Raw genomic sequence first — 19,402 nt, 5'->3', positions numbered from 1 at the left:
GTCAGTAAAGAGGCGCAAACGTTTTTAGCAGCAGCATTAGTAGTATAGTATAGCAGCATTAGTAGTAGTAGCAGCAGCAGTAGTCATAGTAGTAGTATAGCCTAGTAATAGCAGTATGGACGCAGAGCTCCTCTTCTCCTCTCGCCGGTCACCTGTTGTGTCTCTACACGGCTGTGTTGCGACCAGCCAGCCGCTGGCTACTGGCATCGGTCTGGGTGAGCGAGGGTTGTTGGTTGTATAAGCAGGGGTGCGTTGGTGATTTCAAAGCTGGTTGCACGGTGTTTTAATGACGCCACGTGCACGCGCGCTCCCGCTCATGCGCATACATGTTCCCTTGCGACAATGCCTAATTGCCTCTACGAATGGAATGTAACACATTTCATTCACAAGTTTTGTGTGAATGTATCTGAGAAGTATTTGAACACACCTGACGACCTGCGCTATTGTTATGCAACGTAGCCAGGTGGGTACTTAGCGAGTTGGCGCATCAGTCGAGTGCAGCGCATTCCTGTGTGCACGCGCATGCTTCTGCTCACAGAGCCGGTGTTCTGCCGAATTCTACTACCTCCTCGAAAACTGCTGCCGTAGCGCGAATCGCCTATATCTTTTGACAGCTGGGTGACGTCACCCTATAGTTCACTCCGAACTCCAACAGGTGTACCGACATGTTATCATCTACAAATACATTCAGCTGCAAAGCCAATTACATGCAAATATTTACATGCTTATACAGTTCAAAAGGTGCAATGAAAAACATATGTTTAAGATATTGTTTAAGATATATCAACAAGACTCAACATGACGTTCGTCAGCAAGGTGGCAGAATATTGTAGAGTGAACGATTGTGGGTCATGCGCATGCGTGCGCAAGCGCAGGAGCGCTGGCAGCAGAATTCGAGGTAGAGTAGAATTTTGCAGAACACCGGTGCAACCCCGTCCCATGAGCAACACTACATGATAGATAGATAGGGAGGGGGGCAACAATAACACACACAATAATGAACGTTATTTGTATAGACCTGTTCACCGCCGACGTCATGACAAATATGCGCACGCAGACCAGAAGCACAAAGAAACGTAATCCTGGTCAGAACAACAGGGCAGACTACAATATATGTGCATTTGTTAGCCATACTAGCGATCTAAACAATCAATCCATGCCAAAGCTAGATATGTAAAAGGTGAAAGACTCACACTCACAGCCATGCTGATTTGGCTAAATGACATCCAGCCGTTTTCGTTTGAAAAAACGTTTAGTCAGGGCAGTGCCATGGTTTCTCCCCATTGTACTTCATTTGGCGCAGCAGCCCACGCAGGCGACTTAGTCACGTGACTCAGTTGGTATTGCTGTGATTGGCTCGAACACGGTATGTTTGTAAACAGCGAGCAGGTATATAGCACCTTTCATACAGAAATTGCAGCCCAAAGTGCTTCACAGGGACAGCAGTAAAATAAACATAAACTATAGGCATGCAATGAGGCTAATTGTCAGAATAACAGCAATGCATACCGTGCAGACATAAAGATAGACATACAATGAGCATAGAATTGACAGCATAGTAATCACAGCATAAGCATATACAAGTCGACTAGATTCAAATGTATTGTCATCATACAGCATGAGTACAGTACAACGAAAATAAATTAGCTTCTAACCAGAGTGCAAATGTAACAGCTACGTGGTGCGCCACAGTGGCGCCCAGTATAGCACCTTTCATACAGGAATTGCAGCTCAAAGTACTTCACAACATTAAAAAAGAAAGGCATAGGGGGAGCTCCCGTAGCTCACCGCATATCTCGGCGCTATTTCTGCGTCAGGGAAAACCATGCTCGTCACGGATCTGGGGGACACGAGTTCGATTCCTGGACCCGCCGTCATTTCTCAGAATGTCTTCCCCTGCTCTACATCCCATTTCAACCTGTTTCTGTCAGTCATGCTTGACCAGAAAAGCGATAAACGCTAAAAAAAAAAAGTAAAAAAAAAAAAAAAAAGACAGGCATAAAATGAGCACAAAATTGGCATAATCATAATCAATCATAATCAAGTTTATGTATATAGCACATTTACAACAGGGGTGACTGTACCAAAGTGTTTCACAGATAAGAGCATAGAGCAAGAAATACAATACATACTAAATATAATAGTGCAAAAAGTGCAAATACAAATAAGTGCAGGGGTTCAGATAGAAATAAAAAATAAAGAAGAATAAAAGAAAGAAAAGTGCAGTAGAATACAAAATAAGGCATAAAAGGACTAAAAGTAGCGATCTAGGAGGCAGGCGCAGCTCTGGTCAAAGGCCAGGGAGAATAGATGAGTCTTTAGCCGGGACTTAAAGACATTGAGGATTTTGGCAGATCAAGAGCAATGCACAAAGTGCAGATGTAAAATTAGGCATAAAATAACAATACAATTAGCAAAGAATAGACAGCAGCAAAATAGACAAAGTCAAGATAAGGCATAGAACATTAAATTACATAGTTTTTCATATTGGGATGATGATCTGACATCTTAATATGCCTCTTTGTTTACTGTTTGATTGTCACTGATACACATGCAATTGGCAGATAGGCCTACATATAAAGAAAAGTGCTTCAGCACAGCAGTATTTTAGATGTTTAGTTCTGTCAGAGCCGTAGGTCTTTCTCATATACTCAGCCTTTCCCCCCTTCTAAGGTGCATTATAGAACAATTTCCGTTCTGAATTACTTTACAGCATAGTTCTGAATGACTGAATTACAGAACAACAGCAATACGTCTAATTAAGGTTTTATACATTTTTAGGCACAATAAATAATTAGAAAGCCCAGAGCAGTACTTTGCTCTTAATACTTTGAGTTTCCCCAAAGAGGAAGTAAACTAACCCATGATAGCTATACTCCTATTATGTGGAGTCAGACAAGAAGATTGATACCCATGGGCGGAGTTTATGGGGGTGCAGGGGGTGCATTGCACCCCCTGGTGGCCGGGGGTGAAATTGCTTTAAAAAATAAAAATAAAAAATAAAATCAAGATTATTTTTATTTTAATAAAATTATAATAATTGTGAGAAACAAATCTGAATTCTATTATGTTTTGTTTTACAATACATTCATTTTATAGTAGTAATCATGTCACATTATAAGGCGAACCTTCTGTAGTGTGGCAGTGAAAGGGTTAACGCGCGGCCAAGCACCACCATTCGCAGCAGCAGCAGCAGAATGCCCGGCGCGATAGTACATTGTAACTTGTACAAAGCCACTTATTCTGAGATGATAATTAATGTATCTGGATAACCAATGCACGGATTTTGTCGAGGCAGGTAGCGTTATTTCGGGAAAATTGATATCTATAGTCTGGTATATTTTTCGTCCACGAAAAATGGAGGCTGTAATAATTATTATTGCTCGAGAGTCTCTATGAATAATAATAATTAGAGCCTCCATTTTTCATGGACGAAAAATATACCAGACTATAGATATCAATTTCCCCGAAATAACGCTACCTGCCCCGACAGAATCCGTTCATTGGTTATCCAGATACAGATGAATTAGCATCTTAGAATAACAAATAACGTGTAAAAGACAAACGCAACATCTTTTTCTTTTCTTTTCTCCAGCGCGACCAGCACATCTTTCGTTGGATTGGCATGTCTAATAATGCTGTTATTAGAAAATGTGAACTTTTGTTTGTACAGCCTTTGACAACCTACTGTATGCATATGTGTGCGCGGCTGTGCGCTTGGCAGAGTGTTGCACAGTATTTTGTTATTTTTGTATGTCATGTTTGGTACAGTAAAGTGGTCTAGTGGAGCAGCAATATACTTGTTGTGGTCTTTTTATTTTAGTATTTCCTTCTTTATCTTTGTCACTTTGTCAATGATTAAGAGTAAGTCAGTTAAAAATGATCCTCCGTAGTGCTGTGTGTGTGAGTGTGTGTGTGTGCTGCTGTACTACCTAAATAAAATAAAAAATTAGGGGTTAGGGCATTGTAAAAACGCTAAAATAATAAAATAAAGGTCAAAAAAAATCGCGCGCGCACACTGCGCGTGCACGCGGGTATCGTTCGCCAAGCAGTCGCACCCCCGGGCGTCAAGTTCAAACTCCGCCTATGTTGATACCAGTTTCCTCTCTGTGCATTCAGTAGAAAGCTATCTGTCTGCAAGCTAGCCTAGCTTAGCATAAATTAATGGAAGTGGATATGGACCACTAGTCTAGCTGTTGGCCAAAAACACCTCTCCCGGAGTTTTAAGCTAGGCTACATTTACATTTAAAATTTACATTTAGCTGAACGCTTTTATCCAAAGCGACTTAGAAGTTCTGAACGACAAGTCAGCAGGAAGGGTACAACTCTTTCAGCTGAGTAACAATGTTCATCAAAGTGTTGAAACTTGAGTGCTGCAGTGTTGATTGCATAGTAGTAGAGACATGTTAGTATATCAGGAAGAGTGCATGATAGTAGAAGACAGTAAGAAGGTTATTTAACATTTTTGATTATATTATAATTATTATTATATTATTCAGATATTGATTGAAGAAGTGTGTCTTTAGTCAACTATGAAAGATTGGTCGTATTTCGGCTGTCCTAACTCTGGTGGGAAGTTCGTCCCCACCGAGAATAGACAACTTTTCTTTGATGACCCTCCCGGAGCTCGGATATGAGTGGGTCTGAGGTGGCCAGAGGATGTAATAATAATAATAATAACTGTATTTGTATAGCACCTTTCATACAGGGAATTGCAGTTCAAAGTACTGTAGAGCAGTGGTTCCCAACCTTTTTCCCCCCAGGGACCCCCAAACATCTCTGATGAAATTCGCGGACCCCCTCCTAATAAGATACCATAAAATACTTTTTTTTTTTCATTTTAATAACAAACTGCTTATACACAGGCATATGCATCACAATTAGACCCACTATGCTTCTTTGACTTGTGCCTTCAATCAACAAATCTCATCTTGCACCATATGCATTTCAAAATGTTTGGCCAATATTCAAATCCTGTATTCATCCTCTCAAATCAGGCCCTAATGGTGAACGGTTTGCATTTATGGAACAAATCAATGCAACAAATTAAACTAAATATGAGACAGGAAATTCCAATCAGTAGCAGAGAGAATCTGTCCTAGCTGGGTTTAATACCTTTTTTTGTCATTTTAATAACAAACTGCTTATACACAGGCATATGCATCACAATTAGACCCACTATGCTTCTTTAACTTGTGCCTTCAATCAACAAATCTCATCTTGCACCATATGCATTTCAAAATGTTTGGCCAATATTCAAATCCTGTATTCATCCTCTCAAATCAGTCCCTAATGGTGAACGGTTTGCATTTATGGAACAAATCAATGCAACAAATTAAACTAAATATGAGACAGGAAATTCCAATCAGTAGCAGAGAGAATCTGTCCTAGCTGGGTTTAATACATTTTTTTTGTCATTTTAATAACAAACTGCTTATACACAGGCATATGCATCACAATTAGACCCACTATGCTTCTTTAACTTGTGCCTTCAATCAACAAATCTCATCTTGCACCATATGCATTTCAAAATGTTTGGCCAATATTCAAATCCTGTATTCATCCTCTCAAATCAGTCCCTAATGGTGAACGGTTTGCATTTATGGAACAAATCAATGCAACAAATTAAACTAAATATGAGACAGGAAATTCCAATCAGTAGCAGAGAGAATCTGTCCTAGCTGGGTTTAATACCTTTTTTTTGTCATTTTAATAACAAACTGCTTATACACAGGCATATGCATCATAATTAGACCCACTATGCTTCTTTGACTTGTGCCTTCAATCAACAAATCTAATCTTGCACCTTATGTATTTCAAAATTTTGGCCAATATTCAAATCCTGTATTCATCCTCTCAAATCAGGCCCTAATGGTGAACGGTTTGCATTTATGTTGAATGAAGTAAGAATCCACTGCAGTAAAAATATCCTCACCTCGAGTGGTGGTAGTAAGGTTGACTGACATGAGAATGTCCTGCTTCAGATCCTCATTTTCAATATATTGCACATAAACGATGAGCACAGCCTCGTCTGCGACAGTTGTAGTTTCATCAAGTTGTATGGCAAATGGACCCTTTCTAAGCTTTTCTGACAGCTGCTGCTCGCAATCACTTGACATCTTATCAATTCGGTATTTCACTACATTGTTCGAGAGTGGTACTGATTTTAGTTTATCCGCCACCTGTGGGCCGCACAGTTTCTAAACCATTTTGATGCAGGCTGGTTTGATGAGCTGCTCGCCAATATTGTGCGGTTTCTTTGCTTTTGCAATTAAAAGCGAACACTCAAAGGAGGCTTCGGTAGCCTTCTGTAAATCACTGCCACCCCTGCTCCACGCTACTCTAACATCAACAGGCTTGTTCGCCTTGAGAGACTGTTCTTTCCTCTGAAAAAAGTCTGGATCCTTCCCAACGGTTTCTGGGTGCTTAGACGCCTGATGTCTCTTCAGCTTGCTGGGCTTCAGGCTCGAGTTTGCCAACTTTTCTCCACAAATCACACACGTTTGTCTGGTCCCTCAGTGAAGCCCATGGTGATGTAATTTTCGCGATTGCTGTAGGTCCTAACTTTTTTTGCAGATGAGCTGCCATCATCTCCTTTTCGTTTGTCACACATTTTCGCCTCTGGCGGCTGACTGCAGACGAGCCGAGAAAGTTAACTAGCGTGCTAGGCTAGCTACAGAAAGTGATACAGTCAACTGATTCGCGTTTTAGCGGCTACCCGGTAGCCTACTGTTAACATTCAAAAATCATGTCTAGATGTTTATTTATTTATCTTTATTTTTTTATTGTAGTGGAGAGACTATTCATGCTTCTGATGATAAAAAAAAAAAAAAAAAAAAAAAAAGACCTCAAATCATCTGTGGTCTGGCGGACCCCCTGCACCCCCTGGCGGACCCCCAGGGGTCCGCGGACCCCAGGTTGGGAATCACTGCTGTAGAGCATAGGGGTCTTGTGAATGAATGAATGAAAACTTTATTTAACAGATTGCAGAATGGGTACAATACAGTACGGCTCAATACACACAATTGTTAAGGGGATGCAGACCAGAGAAAGACGTTTGTCTTGTTTACATCAGGGTAGAAGATGCAGAGCGTAGGGGTCTTGAGGGTGTGTAGTTAGAAGATAAAGAGCGTAGGGGTCTTGAGGGTGTGTAGTTAGAAGATGCAGAGCGTAGGGTCTTGAGGGTGTGTAGTTAAAAGGTAAAGAGTGTAGGGGTCTTGAGGGTGTGTAGTTATGTAGGGTGACCAAACGTCCTCTTTTGCCCGGACATGTCCTCTTTTCATGCCCTGTCCGGGGGGGGGGGGGTTATAAATTCATGAAAATGTCCGGGTTTCATTGTTTTTCACGGCACTTTGCGAGTGTCTGAAGGTTCAGGGCTGTAATTTTTGCCTAACATAAATTAATAAAGCTCTATTTGTTGCCGTTCGAATGCCACCTCACTCGACAAAATCCGCGCCTCGCTTCTCGAGTTACATGCTGTTATTACATGGCGCTTTCACAATCGCCGAAATGCTTGCTTGTGATTGGTCAATAGCGCGCGTCAGAGGTCCGTTATCACACAATAACGGACCTCTGCCAAGCAATAATGACCGCTGTGCGCAGCTGTTCGCAATCAAGCCCACTACAACACTGTATCAGTGCTGCTCAGCATATGCACAGCTGCACTCAGTCATCAGTGCAATCAGACCACAGACCTGCCGACTGCCGATAATAATAATCACTTTATTTGGGCTGACAGAGCCACAGAACAACTGCGTTTGCATTTGATCTCGTCTTGTCGATGGTGTACAATGAATTAGGTATATTTGTTAGTAAGTTAGCCATGTAATAAGCGGGATAATGTATAGCTATACTCGATCATTGTCGCAAAATAATTTACCTTCACTGACGTTTAAAACACCTCGGCGCTGCGCCTCGGTATTTTAAACTCTGTGTCGGTCAATTATTTTGCGACAATGACCTCGTAGCTATACATTATCCCTTACATATGTCAGGCATGCAACTTTTTAAGCAAGCGCGTCAGATTATCACCCTGGACTCCCAAGGCTCCAGAACTGTCAATCATCTGCCGATTGCAAAAAACATTGGTTAGCGTTGTAGCCAATGAGTGTAGCTTTCCAATGATACCCCACGTGGGGGTGTGTGAATGAGGGGTATAGGTGAAAATTGTCGAGCGAAAACAGGAAGTGAAAAAAAATCCAAATGAATTGACTTAGATGAGGAAATGGAGAAATGGAGAGCTTTTTTCTTGGCACTCGGTTTACCCGGATCTCTCTAGAAGACTCATTTCTGAACATATATTTATAAAATTTGGACCTGTACTACATAAGACTTCAAGCTATGGATTTGCTGTGTTTTCCAGCTTATACAAAAAATATATTTTTTTTGGGAATATTGCAACTACTACAGAACAACGTGAGTACACAAGTTCAAGTTCAACTCAAGTTCAGCCCTATTTTACTCTTATTTCATTAGCATGTAAAAATGTTTTTTCTTTATTGTTTTTTTTATCTACTTTTTCTCCCCCTTTTTCTGTATTGTTCTCTCATCCCAATTTAGTCGTTATGCCAATTCCCTTCCTGGACGTTGCACACATTTCCCCCCACTTGCCGGCCTACACAGTAAAATTCGCAGTGTCAAATATGCAGTGTCAAAGTACATTGACTCTTTCAGAGTTATTACAACAACAGTTTGAGTAAAATGCAGACAGTGTTGGTGAAATATTTCGTAGTTAATTGGCTGGTGTCATCACTACTCTGGGAAGCTCCGCCCATCTCCTTCTCTTGAAGAACGTCCAAGACACGCCATTTTCTTCACGTCGCGGCAGAGGTAACTCGGCAGGTAAGTTTCTCCTAATCACATATTAATTAATTAATTCGGTAGCTATTGGCTTCCAGCAACTTGCAAGAGGTAATGTTAATGTTGTTAAATACAATGTGGAGGGGTGATTGTGAATTGTATCGTTTGGAAAAAAAGATCGAAAAAAACACAGGGCGATACATTGGCTTAGTAACAAACATTTGCACGCCATGTTCTGAGGTAAATGTGTCCTACAGTATGAAATCAATTAACAGTTATTTGGCATTTGACCAACATTATTATTTTGTTAAGTCCACAGATTTCGGCGACAGCCAAGAAGACTGCACGCACGTGCGCCATTTCACATTGAGTCAGGCCTTGAACGTGAGCCAGCCCTTCGTGAGTTTTTTCAAATGTGTCTTGCTAGCTAATGTTAATGCGGGGAAATACCCTTGAATGATATAAGTAATCTGTACTATGAAATGGTGTGTTATGAGAGTGAGTGCATTAGAATGCATACAATATGGTTGATTGAGTTTAATGGAAGAAACACAGGGCGATACATTGGCTTAGTAACAAACATTTGCACGCCATGTTCTGAGGTAAATGTGTGTACAGTATGAAATCAATTAACAGTTATTTGGCATTTGACCAACATTATTATTTTGTTAAGTCCACAGATTTCGGCGACAGCCAAGAAGACTGCACGCACGTGCGCCATTTCACATTGAGTGAGGCCTTGAACGTGAGCCAGCCCTTCGTGAGTTTTTTCAAATGTGTCTTGCTAGCTAATGTTAATGCGGGGAAATACCCTTGAATGATATAAGTAATCTGTACTATGAAATGGTGTGTTATGAGAGTGAGTGCATTAGAATGCATACAATATGGTTGATTGAGTTTAATGGAAGAAACACAGGGAAAATGCAAGGAAGGCCCTGTTACCAAGCTGCTAACATTGGCTTAGTAACAAACATTTGCATGCCATGTTCTGAGGTAAATGTGTCCTACAGTATGAAATCAAGTAACAGTTATTTGGCATTTGACCAACGTTATTATTTTGTTAAGTCCACAGATTTCGGCGACAGCCAAGAAGACTGCACGTGCGCCATTTCACGTTGAGGGAGGCCTTGAACGTGAGCCAGCCTATACCCTTCGTGAGTTTTTTCAAATGTGAATGAATGAATGAATGAATGAATGAATGAATGAAAACTTTATTTAACAGATTGCAGAATGGGTACAATACAGTACGGCTCAATACATACAATTGTTAAGGGGATGCAGACCTGAGAAAGACGTGTGTCTTGTTTCCATCAGGGTCCCCCATTTTCAATTCATATAGACATATATGACATACATGACATACAGATAGTCAGTACTGCTACATCTATACATTTATGACATACCAGATTTGCAAATACAGTACTTTTTGTGATACAGAAGGAGTCAAGAAAAGGGAGTATATACATTTGACGTAGAAACTGTACATTGGAGGAGGTTGGGTGGGGGGGGGTTGGGTACATTGGGATATTGACAACCATACTGGGTAATTTACATTGGAGGTGGTTGGGGGGAGGGGGGGGGGGGGCGGGGGGCACACTGTATAAACAAGTATGTGTCTTGCTAATGTTAATGCGGGGAAATACCCTTGAATGATATAAGTAATCTGTACTATGAAATGGTGTGTTATGAGAGTGAGTGCATTAGAATGCATACAATATGGTTGATTGAGTTTAATGGAAGAAACACAGGGAAAATGCAAGGAAGGCCCTGTTACCAAGCTGCTAACATTGGCTTAGTAACAAACATTTGCATGCCATGTTCTGAGGTAAATGTGTCCTACAGTATGAAATCAAGTAACAGTTATTTGGCATTTGACCAATGTTATTATTTTGTTAAGTCCACAGATTTCGGCGACAGCCAAGAAGACTGCACGTGCGCCATTTCACGTTGAGGGAGGCCTTGAACGTGAGCCAGCCTATACCCTTCGTGAGTTTTTTCAAATGTGTCTTGCTAATGTTAATGCGGGGAAATACCCTTGAATGATATAAGTAATCTGTACTATGAAATGGTGTGTTATGAGAGTGAGTGCATTAGAATGCATACAATATGGTTGATTGAGTTTAATGGAAGAAACACAGGGAAAATGCAAGGAAGGCCCTGTTACCAAGCTGCTAACATTGGCTTAGTAACAAACATTTGCATGCCATGTTCTGAGGTAAATGTGTCCTACAGTATGAAATCAAGTAACAGTTATTTGGCATTTGACCAATGTTATTATTTTGTTAAGTCCACAGATTTCGGCGACAGCCAAGAAGACTGCACGTGCGCCATTTCACGTTGAGGGAGGCCTTGAACGTGAGCCAGCCTATACCCTTCGTGAGTTTTTTCAAATGTGTCTTGCTAATGTTAATGCGGGGAAATACCCTTGAATGATATAAGTAATCTGTACTATGAAATGGTGTGTTATGAGAGTGAGTGCATTAGAATGCATACAATATGGTTGATTGAGTTTAATGGAAGAAACACAGGGAAAATGCAAGGAAGGCCCTGTTACCAAGCTGCTAACATTGGCTTAGTAACAAACATTTGCATGCCATGTTCTGAGGTAAATGTGTCCTACAGTATGAAATCAAGTAACAGTTATTTGGCATTTGACCAATGTTATTATTTTGTTAAGTCCACAGATTTCGGCGACAGCCAAGAAGACTGCACGTGCGCCATTTCACATTGAGGGAGGCCTTGAACGTGAGCCAGCCTATACCCTTCGTGAGTTTTTTCAAATGTGTCTTGCTAATGTTAATGCGGGGAAATACCCTTGAATGATATAAGTAATCTGTACTATGAAATGGTGTGTTATGAGAGTGAGTGCATTAGAATGCATACAATATGGTTGATTGAGTTTAATGGAAGAAACACAGGGAAAATGCAAGGAAGGCCCTGTTACCAAGCTGCTAACATTGGCTTAGTAACAAACATTTGCATGCCATGTTCTGAGGTAAATGTGTCCTACAGTATGAAATCAAGTAACAGTTATTTGGCATTTGACCAATGTTATTATTTTGTTAAGTCCACAGATTTCGGCGACAGCCAAGAAGACTGCACGTGCGCCATTTCACGTTGAGGGAGGCCTTGAACGTGAGCCAGCCTATACCCTTCGTGAGTTTTTTCAAATGTGTCTTGCTAATGTTAATGCGGGGAAATACCCTTGAATGATATAAGTAATCTGTACTATGAAATGGTGTGTTATGAGAGTGAGTGCATTAGAATGCATACAATATGGTTGATTGAGTTTAATGGAAGAAACACAGGGAAAATGCAAGGAAAAAACCCTGGGTTATATAGCTCTCCTTTTTTTGTCTGTTTGCATCTGTGGGAAATTAGTGTCAGGCTTGAATATTCAGTGACTTTGTACTTATTATTTACCTTATTGGGGACATTGATCTAAGTAAAACATTTAATAATAACTTAACTTAGATCAATGTCCCCAATAAGGTAAATAATAAGTACAAAGTCACTGAATATTCCAGCCTGACACTAATTTCCCACACTTCCCTGTGTTCAAGTTGCCCACTCGTTGGTAACTCTCTTGCAGGCTTGCTGCAAGCATGCTGTTGAAAGTCCAACTGGGAGATGTCCAAAAGTTTGTTCGGATTACAGAAATAAATCTGATCGAGTTTCTGAGTGCAGGTAAGAAATTGGGATCATTGGGAAATTGTCCTCAATGTGATACTCAATGGTTATCCACTGGGTGGATCTGTGGCTTCATCTATTGTATTGCAGACAGCAATTATTCAAGATTAAGTGAATATTTAGTGAGTAGATTTAGAAATCACTGGATACATCCAATGAAATTTCTGTTTACAAAAGCTTTTGTGCCCGTTTCTAGCATTTGCAAAGTTTGGTGTCCCAGCTGTAACGGAAGGTGTGAAAGTTTTTGACAGTTCGGGGACCGAATTGGATGACGATGTTTTTGAGGAGGTAGCAAGAGATGCATCCACTGGGGTGCTAATCATCAAATATGACACAGGTTTGATTACATTTGTAATATATATTTAATGAATAAGTTATTTGTCATGTGAAGCTTACATTCGATTAGATAAGGGACATCTTTATGAGGAAACTGTGTATAATCTTTTTATTTATTTATCCTGTCTCCACGCTAGCCTCATCTGAGCAGTCTGTCTCCACGCTAGCCTCATCTGAGTGGTCCCAACCATCATCCCTGGATTCGTCAGGGTCACAGCCATCATCCCTGGATTCGTCAGGATCACAGGATACTGTCATCATTTCAGAGGACCCTTCACGAAAACGCCATAGGCTGGATACAGAGGCCAAGCAAGTAAGAGTTGACACACATGTAATATGTATGCATCACCCTGTGATTCACAACTCAGAAATGCATGTTTTTTACTGTCAATGTTATGCCCCCATCTTTTCCATTGTACTGGTCGCGTGCCTGTAAGAATATTGTAGCTCACTTGAGATTGGATGGATCTCTCAAATTATCATCTCCACGAGTCAGAAGCATGCTAGACAGACCTCAGATAGGGTTAAAACTGATATTAAGGATACTTATCCTTTACCTTAACTTTGAATTGCAGTCTACAGTATATTCCTAACACTGAATTGTTTTTTGTGCATGTGCTTTTGTGCTTCAAGTTGGTGGAATCCATTCTTCGTGAGAAATCTGGTGGAGAACGCATAATAAATGAATACAATCGAACCAAGTCCTTGCACGATGACAACAGAAGGAAAATGGTGAACCTATTGGCAGCTGACTTGACAGAGAAGAATGGGTAATTAGCTCCTTGTTTTTAGTTTGTTCTCAATCTAGCTTTCCGATTAATTTGAAATCTAAATGAAATCCAGGGAATATGACTGAGAAATACATTCTTCTTTAATCTTAATCTTCCAGTACTTCACCACCCAGACATCTGAAGGAAAAGTATGCCAGAGGAATCGTGACCTTATTCCCCTACCTCAGTGACCCACACTCTAAGAATGGCTATGTGAGTTGCACACAGTAATGGTTGTGGCAATATTGATACATTTTTAATCCTACCAGAGCATGCTGTTTTTCACTTTTAAATGTGAAGTGTCTGTTTTTATTCCACCCTCCAAGGAGCATTATTATGATGGCCAGAGTGGCAGTGGATACTTGGCCTGGAGGATTAAAACTATTCAGAGAACCGCTGCTAAAGACAAACGATCATCATTTGGAGGTAACACTAATAATGCATATCTTGAGTACAACGAGTTGATTAACAAAACAAGCAGCATTATTGATTACTGTATACAGGGCCGTAGCCAGGGTTTAGAAATTAGGGAGGTACATTTTTTTTTTTATACAAACTTTATTATCTAGAGATCAACTTAAGGTCAGTCACTCACAAAGTAATTTACAGGACGTGGGGGCACTTACAGGTGAGTGGCCTAAAGAGTGCACCAAAGCCCTGTGGTCTCTTATGCATTTATAATTTGGTGAATGGGCTAAATGCATACCAAAATGAGTTATACAACCCAACCTATTCATTCAAAATGCATTATCTATAATAAAGTCACCTGTTGTTGGTAAAAAAAATTATTTTACTGAAGTATTAATATATTTCTCCACTTCTTGGCTCACTGAAAGTACACAAAATAAGGACAGACAAAGACAGAGACACAAAAAGCTGTACAATTTAAACAATACCATACTGGTAATGAGCAAATATGAGCAATTAATGCATGGAGCTGTTCCATCTTATTTCATTTGATACTAACTACTCAGTTCATACAGATTTCAAGTATCCAAATATCCATGATGAATATTGCATAAGGTTTACACAGTAAATAGATCACCTGTTTTATATTCATGCTCAGAGAGGAGTAATAGTTAGATCTTTATGTGTGATTTATATGTCAATTAAATCAATGGTGTGCTTGTTTGGTTGGGGAGTTTGACCTCGGTGGCCTCATAGCTGGCTACGGCCATGACTGTGTACCTGCAGAACTCCATCAATCAGGCCTTTGGTAGATTCCTTTTTTTTGTGTTTTTCCCCATATTCTGTAGAATCCTGTGGAGAACCATCTCGTGGAGGAGGACCAACTGCCAGACGAGATTCCCATGTTGTTGCAGAGACTGCCCTGAGCGAAGAGGAGTGCAAGGAAGCGATCTCACTAATGAAACATTCAGCTGATGAGGACACAGTGAAGAACAAGATGAAACTGACATTTGACTATAGGCACAACAAGGTCCTCGACCCCCAGCAGTCAAGCAACATACTGTCTGACTTTCCACGTTTCCAAGACGTCAAGGGCTTGGTAATTATCTATAGTTAGTAGAAAAGACTCACGCACATCCCAAGTGTATAGTCACGGGTGCTAGACTCAAAATAGATCTGTAATGTTGTGGAAAAAAAGTCTGCACACCGTCTGTAGTGTTCCCAAGTTTTAATATACTTGAACACAACGTTTCGGCCTGTGATAATTATCTGCCATTATTTTTACCATTTTGTGACACTTGAATGATAGACGGTAGATGTATTGTACCTCAACTAGCACCCACTAACTTTGGTTGGCTGTGAAATCCTGAAATTGTCCCCCAATCACCCCTCTACAGGTTGAACAGGATTTCGTTCTGATGTTTGGAGAAGGTGTATCGGGCAAGCTTCTGGAAAAGTGGCCGACCACATACAAGAAAAAGATCATCCAACAATGCAGACGGCTTCCATCCACCAGTGAGCTTCAAGAGCTCCTGCTGATAGCTGATCCTCCTGAGGATGACACTGAAGTGGATGCTGACGTTGGTAAGCTGCTTTTGAGCATACCATTCTTGTTGTTTTTCACTGAACTTCTGTGAAAAATGTACGAGGCATTTTGTATTATCAACCAGTCAAAAGTGTCTTCCCATTCACTTGAATGAGTGCATCCAAGCTTTTTACTGGTACTGTATATTCATATTTTGAGTGGCAGAGCTTCTTGTGATGAACTGCTGTCTTTTATCTTATTTTGTAAAAATACTGCTAACATTGCAGATGGACTGAATTTTGTTTATGGTCTACATAATTCAAGTGTCTTAACATCCAACTTGTATCGTTACAGGTTGGGACAGTGACCTCTCATCGATTCTACTGCTGTTGCACTTGATCCCACCCTCTGCTCAGGGGCGGAAGAGACCAGGGAAGGTGTCGGCGTCCAACGCGGAGCAGCATCTTGTGATCTTCAAGAAGGTTGGTATTTTCTCCTAATGTACAAATTTATAATTATAATGCTACAATCATGTAATTATTATTATTATTATTTTTTATATTCCCCCCCTCCTTTTTCTCTGTTTTTCTCCCATTCCAATGTTAGTCGTTATGCCAATTCTTAGCCCCTTTCGTGACTGCTGCGCCACCCAGCCGCCACAATCATGTAATTCTAATTGTTTCTCCATGTGTGTTTGTCTTCTCAGACTGGAACAAGCATCCAAGAGCATCTTGATGCCATCACTACCAGCAATCAACTCTATCTCCTGGCTGTTGGAGTGAAGAAGAATGCGATCCACCGGTTCTACATCATTCTTGACAAGAAGGCCATACCTTGCAAGTCAATCTCTTCTCTTGGTGCTTTAGATGAACTCTTTAAGGCACATTATGTGTTTGGCACAGCATACAACACCATGCTGCGCAACATGTACACGTTCCTCCAGACCACTGTGTATAGTATTGATGTTGGGAAAGTCAAGGAGAGTCCTCGTGTTGCTGAAGTTAGGGCGAGGTTGCTTCATTAGTGCATGAGGCTTCTCCTCCGCCATGAAGTGTTTTGATTGTCGGAAGGAGTTAGGTTGTACAAATAGGCTTGTTAGGCATTTGCGAATAGTTCACGGTTACGTTCAAGGAAAAAAGCTTCGCCTTAAATGTGCTCAGACTGGATGTGGCTATAGGTTTGGTACGTTTTCAGGTTTTAGGAAACATTTAGACAACAAACACACTGAGTATATTGACCAAGAGGTTGACACTGATGTTAATGTAAACAGTGTAGGAGAGGCGGTGATCGCTAATGTAGATGAGACCGCCACAACATCTGATGTCGATGCGACGGCCACATGTGGACTGTTCAGAAACTCTAATAGGAGCACTCTCGATATGTGTGCAACTGCTGTTGCACAACTCAAGGCTGCTGGAACCAGTCAGTCTACTGTAAAAAGTTTTGTCTCAACCATGGAAGAAGTGATTTCTGAGATTCATAGTCACGCTAAAGATGCAGCTCTACAGTGCTTATCTCCACAGGACACAGAAAATAAGAACAGCTTAGAACAGTGTTAAGCACCGGTCGTAAACCGAGGTCAGATTGATTATCCCATAACTCATTGGTCCGAATCCCAGCTTCAAGCAGCGTCCTGCGAAGTGTGGGACGTCTAGGACTCAATTTGTCTATAAAGTTCAGGGCTTAAACTCAGCAGACCTCGGCTCACACACAGGCACCCCCCGTCCCCTCCAGTAATACAGTTGATTGATTGGAGTTGCGGGGTATATTTACTTTATTCTACTTTAATCTACTCGGTTCGCCGTAGAGTTTACTGTATGGCATTACTTGATAAAACCAGGCTTGCCGAACCCACCTTTCTCCTTAATGCAATAATCCTATTTCTCCTTCTACTCCGTCTGGGGAAAACCACACTCATGAGGTTCTTTTTTACATCATAAATCAGGCACATTACTGGTAAAGTTACAATGCAAAAAAACATCTCCATGCTTACCCGTCTTTTTAGGAAAAATAGAAGCAAACGTTGTTTCCAAAAGAAGATTGTTTTTATTTTTTAACAGTAGAAGATTACATTTAAAGGTTCAGTTTCATTTTTATAAGTACACAAGTTTCAGCTTACAATATATCAGGTTTCAGTCATCTCCTCAAAATCTCTCAAAAAAGTCTGGCCCTTGAATGGGCAACCGTCTCTTTTATATCGACATTGTACCATATTTCCGATTGGTCTAAACACAGTGATGTCACAGGGTTGTCATGTTTGTTTAGCAAACCAAAATACAATACATAATTCGTATTAACTCCTCCTTCTTTGTACTAACGTTACTGCTAGTTACCTAGTGGTTTTAAGTAACAGAAAGTCCCTTATTCCTTCAAAACAGACAACGGCTTTGTCTGTGGTGACCACGTGACATGGTACCATGCACGAGGCCGCCCTCCATAGGATTTCTTATCAAGATTTCTTAAAGGTTCCCTCCAGACAAACAGTTTTACACATCATTCTTTTAGTATAATTCTCTACTGACAGTCAATTATAAGCATGCCATTTATGAAAACTTTTACTGTATTAAACATTTAATTGTTATATAGTTTTTTTTTTAAGATTTCCTCAATAGTTTCCGGACTCCTGGCTTTCAACCCTCAACCTTTAATTCCCTTCCCGTCTGAAAGGGTTAACATTTTACTGCTCTCTCTCCTCTGCTGAGGCCCACATTCCGCAGGTTGACTCCCTTTTGCCTGTTGTCTGTGAAAAACTGTGAAGAACAGGCCCCTTCTATGGAGACATTAAAGGCTCAGTTCCATTTTTTATAAGTAGAGCCATCATAGAGCTATCTTTCCAGAGTTCAGTTTAAAGATTTATACTGGTCATATAGGAACGACTCAGGATGTCATTGTCCAAAAGTGTCACTTGTTCTGTGGCACTTCACACCCACTCTGCCATCCTGGGAGATCATTGTCCATCGTCAATTGAATAATGAAGCATATAATTACATGTGAAAAATAGGTATATAGGGCTATATTGTTACATAAACAACAAAAAAAAAAAAAAAATCTAGAAATAGAAATCACTGTTCTTTTTTAGAGAACAGGGCTTTTGCTTTTTTTGATTATATTTTTACCAACATTTTTATGTCATTGGTAAGGTGTTGTTGGATATTTTGATGACTTTCTTGCTTTCTTTGGCCTCTCGTAATCCGCCCAGCCTCTGGTAGATGGTGGTGAGGTACTTGTACTGGGGACTTCTTGTCTTGAGCCAAGTCCTTCAGGGCATTCCAGAATCTAAATACTCCACATAGGATTCGTTCTTCTTCTGTATACCGCTCCTCCGTATTGGTGAACTGCATGGATAAAAGTAGACAAGGGGTCTTTCCCTTTCTATTCTGACATTTCAGAGTTATCCCTTGCGTACCCTCCACTTGTGGGAATACTTCTAGATGTTTGGTGGGGTCTCTTTTTTCCAGATCTTTGCAGTTTTCCAGCACATGGGTTTTGAACACCGTCCAGCCTGGCTCCACTTCCTCTATGGGGATGTTCCTATTCCTAGGGTTTTTTCCCTCGAGAGCTTTGCCTTTCAGTTTGTGGAGCGGGGATGCTTTTGTCGCATAGCCAGGCACATGGGTCATAATGTGGCCGCATTTTCCCATGGCAGAGTCCAGCTGACTCAGGGACACAGGCTTCTCAATGGCCGCTACCTGATCCAGGTATTCCCTGCTGACTGACTTTCCGGTGTCCGTGATGTTGAAACCCAGATACCTCAGGGTATGTTTCGTGATCTCGCACTTCTTGAGGCCTATCTTTAACCCGGCCCTGGAGAGGCGGGTCACTACCTGGTCCAGTAGTTCCAAGTGTTCTTGTTCCGAGTCATTGGTCCAATACA

The 19,402-nt window shown here is 40.8% G+C and overlaps 1 protein-coding gene across 1 annotated transcript in view; it reads left to right on the top strand.

The window, feature by feature from the left end:
• Positions 1-115: 115 nt before the first annotated feature.
• LOC311248663 (glutathione hydrolase-like YwrD proenzyme) overlaps positions 116-19,402 on the top strand; it is a gene marked incomplete at both ends in the record, with an annotated part of 63,502 nt that continues 44,215 nt past the window's right edge. Inside the window, one exon of the mRNA XM_084339511.1 lies at positions 116-215. Within this exon, the coding sequence (XP_084195637.1) occupies positions 116-215 (100 nt within the window). The remainder of the gene's footprint in view (positions 216-19,402) is intronic.

The sequence above is a fragment of the Notolepis coatsorum genome (genome assembly GCF_963971535.1).
Source record: "Notolepis coatsorum genome assembly, contig: SCAFFOLD_523, whole genome shotgun sequence".
Classification (NCBI taxonomy): domain Eukaryota; kingdom Metazoa; phylum Chordata; class Actinopteri; order Aulopiformes; family Paralepididae; genus Notolepis; species Notolepis coatsorum.
The sequence above is the reverse complement of the archived record's forward strand: the minus strand, read 5'-3'. Positions and strand labels throughout refer to the sequence as shown.